The 7,258-nt window shown below is 34.8% G+C and overlaps 1 protein-coding gene across 1 annotated transcript in view; it reads left to right on the top strand.

Annotated features, from left to right (window-relative positions):
- Positions 1-7,054, top strand: part of WEE1 (WEE1 G2 checkpoint kinase) — a 17,650-nt gene extending 10,596 nt beyond the window's left edge. The window contains exons 7-11 of the mRNA XM_034995220.1: positions 682-777; positions 865-950; positions 1,782-1,952; positions 2,048-2,193; positions 3,118-7,054. Coding sequence (XP_034851111.1) covers positions 682-777; positions 865-950; positions 1,782-1,952; positions 2,048-2,193; positions 3,118-3,271 — 653 coding nt within the window. The 3' untranslated portion in view covers positions 3,272-7,054. The remainder of the gene's footprint in view (positions 1-681; positions 778-864; positions 951-1,781; positions 1,953-2,047; positions 2,194-3,117) is intronic.
- Positions 7,055-7,258: the final 204 nt, after the last annotated feature.

Below are 7,258 nucleotides of genomic sequence, written 5' to 3'. Positions count from 1 at the left end.
TCCCTCTCCCACTCCCCCTGCTGTGTTCCCTCTCTCGCTGTGTCTCTCTCTGTCGAATAAATAAAATCTTTAAAAAAAAAAATTATCCTATAAATAAAGTGAAATTGGAAAGATGACTTAATTGAATGTAACATTTATAAACTCAGTATTACATTGGTAAAACTATTAAAATGAAATCTCTCACTGAAACTTAACATTAATCAGGAACTTACCTGAATTTGAAGAAGAAAAGTATGTGTACAGCAGAGATGAACCACAAAGCCACATTGGGATGTAGATACAGCCAAACTCAAAAGTTACATTACTTGTACTTTTCATACCAGCCCATAGTATTAGCTTAAAATTTATGATTTAGAAGCACCACAGATTACTACATTATTGCCTTTTTTGTATTGTTTCTATATAGTTAAAACCAGAGATCACTGTGTAGATGACAAGGGTCTAATGAAGTGGTTTCCAAGTGTTCAAAGATCAGTATTAGTCCAGAAAATACGTTCCTTAGAAAATACAACCCCATTTCCTGTCCCCTGAGATTCTTACTCTCATTTGGTTTGGGGGTAGAACATATGAAAATCTATACATTTGAAAGCTTTTGGGATGATTCTGATGTACGGCCTTGTTTATGAATTTTTGTTACACCATTAATTGTTAGTGCAGCTGACAAAAATAACTGTTTGACAGGTAATATTTTCATATCTCGAACCTCAATCCCAAATGCTGCCTCTGAAGAAGGAGATGAAGATGACTGGGCATCCAACAAAGTTATGTTTAAAATAGGTAAGAAAGAAAGATAACCAGCTTATTGCCTTAAAATAAAGTAGGAGGCTGTTTAACTCTTGACTCTATTTTTTTCAATACTTACAGGTGATCTTGGACATGTAACAAGAATCTCTAGTCCACAAGTTGAAGAGGGTGATAGCCGTTTTCTTGCAAATGAAGTTTTGCAGGAGGTAGTTTTTTTCCTTTAATAATGCAATTTGCTTTATAACAATGCAAACATATTAAAATTTTAAGCTAATAACTAGTAAAATAAAGAAAGCCTAAACCATCAGCTGGGGATATTTAATCTAGGAAAGTTGAGTAAAGGTAAAGATTTACAGTATTACAATGATGGAGCTATAAAAGAAATTCTCATAAACTACTGATGGAACTGTAAAATGGCATAGCCTTTTAGGAGATCAACGTTTGTATCTATCAACGTTTTAAAATCCTGTACCCTTTGACCCAGAATTTCCATTTCTAGGAAATTCTTGCCTACAGAAATGTTCATATACAAATAAATTGAGAATAATATAAATGTTTAGCAATAGAGGAACGATTAAATAAATTACAGCATATAGTTAATAGTACTGTTTGAAAAAATGTGACCCAAAAAAAGTGTGACAAAGTATTTTTTTGATAAGAGTTTAGAATGAAAGTAGAACAAATAAATTGCGCAATCCCATTGTTCTTTTTATATGTGTACATGTATTTGTAACTTGTCAATGTATGCATGTTTCCTGTATGCATATGAATGCCCCAGGATGGGAGTTATTCTGAGAGTTGAAATGGACTAGTGAAAAAGAGAAGGCATTTACTTTTAGAAATGTATTTACCACTCCCCTCCCAGAGTATATATGTATTTGTGATTTTAAAAAGCTCCTCAAATTTAACTTAGTCTCTGAATAGGTTTTAAAGGTTAAATGTAGCATTGGATATTTTAATCTAGTCTTATTTCTCACCTGTCATCACTTATTTTGGCCATTTTTATAGTCCCTTAAAATTTTTTTTAAATTTTACAGAACTATACCCATCTACCAAAAGCGGATATTTTTGCCCTTGCCCTCACGGTGGTATGTGCTGCTGGTGCTGAACCTCTTCCCAGAAATGGAGACCAATGGCATGAAATCAGACAGGGTAGATTACCCCGGATTCCCCAAGTGCTTTCCCAAGAGTTTACAGAGTTGCTAAAAGTGAGCATTTTTTGTATATAAGCACTTTTTATTGACATGGTTTTATATTTTATTAAATTGCATGTCTTTATCTTAATTTCATTTCTCCTTCTAAGGTTATGATTCATCCAGATCCAGAGAGAAGACCTTCAGCAATGGCACTGGTAAAGCATTCAGTATTGCTGTCTGCTTCTAGAAAAAGTGCAGAACAATTACGGATAGAATTGAATGCTGAAAAATTCAAAAATTCACTTTTGCAGAAGTAAGTGAGAGTTTTTTGGAATGTTTTGTTTTAACTTTCTTATTTTCATTCTTAAATTTTAATGAGCGATGATTTAGGTTTTTTGTCAGTGAAGGCTGTAGTGGTTTGGTATGTTATACAGTTAAAATTTGGGGATTTCTGCCTTTAATTAGTTATTTGTGACCTATTACTTGGTATTGTTCCCTAAACTTTTAAATTATGGACTTAAAAATGTTTAAGACCAGCATGTATTTGCAAGTGGTGATAATCCCCAATCCCTAAATTGTAGCAAAAGCTAAGTGAGCCTGTACAGGCTTTTCTTTCCCCTTAAACTCTCACCATAAATTAACAGTTTCCTTCATTCTGTTTATTTTTTATGGAAGGATTAAATTAACATCAATTACGTTGGTAAATGTGTCTCCTATTTTGTCTGAATGACCTTTGACATTTCAGAAAATTGATTGGAATGATAATTCTAATTTATTTGCTTTATTGCTGATTTTAATCTAATAAAACTGACTTGAAATACAAAAGGTTTATTTGCCACTAGTTTGATAGCCATCGTAGTTCAGACAAGTAGGAAGTAGAAGTTTCCTTTCGTCTTTATTATGTAAAGATATTTTCACAATACGAATTAGAGTTCTGTTTGAAATTATTTTGTATTACAACTCAAAGTCATTACTAGCATCTTTATTATTTGGGTCCAAGTGTATATGATGTTTTAATTGTGAGAGCACAAAATAAAATCATTTCATAAATTTAAGTTGTTTGAGCACAAGCTAAAGTTTCATACTGTGATTTTTTTTCCTCAGTTGTATTTTAGAAAAATGATGGCATGCTAAGATCTCCCAGCTGATAACATAGTTTGTGTTTGGCCTCTTAGGATCCCTTCCTAGGATTAATACAATAGGTGAAAAGTCTTGTTTCCTATTTTTATGTTCTTAGAGAACTCAAGAAAGCTCAGATGGCAAAAGCTGCAGCTGAGGAAAGAGCACTCTTCACTGATCGGATGACCACTAGGTCCACCACCCAGAGTAATAGAACATCTCGACTTATTGGAAAGAAAATGAACCGCTCTGTCAGCCTTACCATATACTGAACTACTCATTTCCCACCTCCCCCAAAAAACTGTGACAAGAGGAAGCTAGGTTGAAATCACTGCTAGAATCCAGCTTGCAATTACTTTCTCAATCGGTGTCAGTAGTTTTACTGAAAGACCTTTTAGGACTTCTGTTTGTGAATTACAGTTGAAAGCTGTATTTTGACCAGTGCTATATCAGGCTTGCATCTAGTGTTACTAGTCTGTCTCCTGTAGGCCGTCAGTCACTGCTGAGGGTACACCGGACTTTCTAGGGTTAACCACTGTGGTGGTGTGCTGCTTATAGTTTGCTGTTGCATCGTAATAAAAGGTGTCTTTCCTTGTAGTGACCTGTAAAAGGGACTCAAGGGCTTTGTTGCAAACATACTCTCCCTTTGAAAAGGGAAATGCTAAGAGACTCAGTACTACTCAGCCTTCAATGTACCTGTGTGTCAATCTTACATTTCTTTTTTTTAAATTGTGAATTATACTTGTATATCCAACTGGGAGCACTTTGTAGGCATTGCATGAACCATGGAATGATAATTCTGTGGAAGTATTGCCTTGTGAATTTGCTGCTATTCTAGTTTTGTCTTTGCTGTAAAATTGTAGCATTAAACAATCATTGTTGTTAATAGGCTTTTTTGGAAAACAATTATGTGAACTATATAGCTGCTCTTGATGACAAGCAGCTATTTGCCTTTTTTTCTTTGAACTTTGAAGCTAGTGCATTGGAGTAATGCACCTTTTTTTTTCCCTTTTGGATTGCTGTATTAATGTAGTATAATTGTTACTGGTTTTGTAATTTTTCCTGGTAATGCCCTTCCCTGACTCTTTTTTAAAACGTTCCCTCCCTCTACCCAAGTTTTGTACTTGATTGTATTGTTAGTCTGTTTTTAAATGTTTTGCCCGGTTTCTCTTCAATATTTGTGTATATAAACTAATCTTGGTGATAGTGTACATAGCTGTTTGAAATGCCAGAATGACTTCTGACTATTCCAAGCTTTTCACAAAATATATTTTATCAATGATAAGCCATTTGACTAATAATACTGGCTAACCAGACATTGCAAAAAACAAAAACACAGAATTTGTCTATTGTTTGCTTTCCTATTAATTTTGGTTTACAGCATGTTTGCACTTGTCTGTTTGACTTGTGTTTTATTAACATTGATTGGCATATTAAAAGTCACTCTGAGCTTACCTTAATTGTCTAAATCTTTGTGATGCCTGTTTTCTACCATTTTATCTCTAGTATCACTACATTTTAACATTTAGAGTATAATGTATATAAAGTACTAAAAGAGGGCACATTTTTCAATAGAATATGAAACAGTATTTAATGATGAGCTTTAGGCTACATCAGTTACATTTTGTAATTGGAGAAAAATTTGTCCATCAACCATAAATGTTTTTTGTCACTATAAGTATTTAATATTTGTACATCACATTGCATATTATGCATTTAATCTGCTAGAAATGTAAGATAATGTAGTTTAAAATGGCTTTAGATTATTAAGTGGATATAATGACTCAACTTTCTAACTTAAGCTGAGTCACACAAGAGCTTTAAAGTGAGGTTGTAACAACTAGGCTGGATTTCTTAAGAGTCGAGAGTGCAAATTTAAGTGATTAAACAATGCTAATTCTATGTGACATCTTTTTCTGATATAGATTAGAACCAGAGTAAGCAGCAAAGGCCTTAGAGCTTAAAAATGAACGTTCCCCACCCCCCAATCCCCCAAAAAACCAAAAAGGATTTTGCAAGATCCTTGTGCTTTTTGATCATGGGTACATAATTCCTGTTGATTAGGGTCTGTATCTTCCCACTATAAACATTTCTAATAAGCTTAATTACTTTAGCTTTTAAACCTATGGCATGTTAAAAAGCACATTCTAGAGGAGTGAGAGGAATTAGTGCAGACAGGTAAATTAGATAAAAAAGCTGATGCGGGGGGCTGAGAGAAAACAAGCTGCAGAGACTGGAGTAGGTAACATTTCAGTAGTCACTGGAGACAAAACTATAAAAAGTATAATTGGTGTACATTAGGGTCACTCAAAGTCATTGAGGTGCATTTTCCTAGTGCACTAGCTTCAAAGAAAAAAATCAGGCATTTTTCAAGTTGATAATTGCAGTAAATTTTTCACATATTGTTTAAGAATATTAGATTAAGTAGGAAAAAAATCTGGTTTTTTAGAAGGAATTCTTAAGCCCATCTAAAAGCTGACAGAGTTGGGCTCATATTCACCACAGGATAATTAGGTTGAATGCCTTCTATGTACTAACCGGTAGACCAAAGACCTGTAAGAAATAGTCTTTGCCCCTCAGTACTCAGGATAAAATAGAGGAGACCCATGTAAACATAAAATGACAATAAAATGTGATTAAGTGCTATGTTGGGGGGATTCTGCAGGTAGAGTGATAGCTCAAAGGACAATTACATAGCTTGCGAAGATGCTGGAGGTAGAGCAGTGAGTAGATCCAGGGAATTACATTTAGACTGATTTCAAAGCCATTGTACTGACTCAGGGTAAGAGTAAAGATTAGGGCCTGAACTAGGACCCCTGTGGATAGACACAGGAGAATAGGGATTTCATTGGGAGCACTGTACACGGAACAGTTTTTGTTTTTATATAATAGAATGAGAACTTGTTAGCATAACATCAGGAGGATGCTACAAGTGCTAATATGGAAGCATTGAAGGATTTTCCAGAAAAGTTAACTAAAATGCAAGGGCCTGTTATTGTTTGAGACAGAGACCTGAGATTGATAAAACTGCTTTGAAAAGCTGACTTTAGTAAGGAAGAAAAATTTTAAGTATTGACTATGCAGGCAGATAGGAGGAATCATACGTTGCAGTTGACTGCAAAATGAAATTGTTGCCTTACCTTTAACTTGCCATGAATCCAAGGCATCCCACTTTAACTAGGGAGCTAATGTCTTTTGAAGAGCCAGTTCTGAAGCTTTGGTTTTCACTCTGTTCCACAGGTCAAGAAATAATGGCATTTAAAATATTGCTAACAGCTGGATTTGGGTACTGCTTTCAGCTGTCTCCTAATTCTTAAAACAGCAGCATCCTGACATTAGCCTTCTTTCTCCCCAATTCATCTCCACAAAGCATCTCCCTGACTTTAGCCAACAGATCAAATAAGTGATTGCATCCCTAAGGTATTTTTATGTGTGAAATTTTTGAAGGCCAGTTAAAGCAATCAACAAGGAGGATGGATCAAAAAAGAATTTTGGATGTGTTTTGGATATTGTGAAAATCGTAAATGAAGCCTGGAACTAGGAATTGGAGGAAACTGCCTCATTCAGTTTTTTGAGGCATTTGTATAACTATGAAAAGCATCACTGAAACTGATTTGACATTGCAGATTGAGTGGATCTAGAAGTGTCTCCTGCAAACCCGGTTGTATTGTTAGAAATTTCTCAGAAGCTCAGCAAGGTAGATTTTTATAAAAATGGAGGAGTAAGACATCATTGAAACTGCCCCTTTCCCAGCACTTAGCTTTTAAAAACTTTGAGAAGCATTCATCTGAACATCATTGAACTTTTTCTTTCTTTGTGGCAGATGACCCTAATTTTCAATGCAGTTCAAAGGTCTCTGGAATAAGGAAAACTATCTATGTATGCTCTAGGAAGATTTACCAGGAAAAGATGGCATGTTCTGTCCAAACTTCATTAAACTAAGAGTCTAAGAAACCTCGGCCAGTCCAGCCCGTGAAGAAAAATACCTCAAGGAACGTTTATATCATAGTTCATATTGTTTAGTTTTATATGGTTAATAAATATTTTGAAGATCATCTTACTTGTTTTGAGTTTTGACATTCTTATAGCATTTAAAATATTGCTAACAATACGTTATATGAAATGGGTTTCCAGGCCTGGAATTCCAATTTATGCCTGCCAATGCATAATGCCAATGGGAAGCGCAGGTTTAGTGTAAAATGGCTCCATTTTGGACGATTATCCAGAGAGAGGTCCCCTTTTCACCGATGAGACTATAG

Source organism: Mirounga leonina, unplaced genomic scaffold (assembly GCF_011800145.1).
Source record: "Mirounga leonina isolate KUSES-001 unplaced genomic scaffold, KU_Mleo_1.0 Mir_92, whole genome shotgun sequence".
Classification (NCBI taxonomy): Eukaryota; Metazoa; Chordata; class Mammalia; order Carnivora; family Phocidae; genus Mirounga; species Mirounga leonina.
Note: the sequence above shows the minus strand (reverse complement) of the source record. Positions and strands in the feature narration are given on the sequence as shown.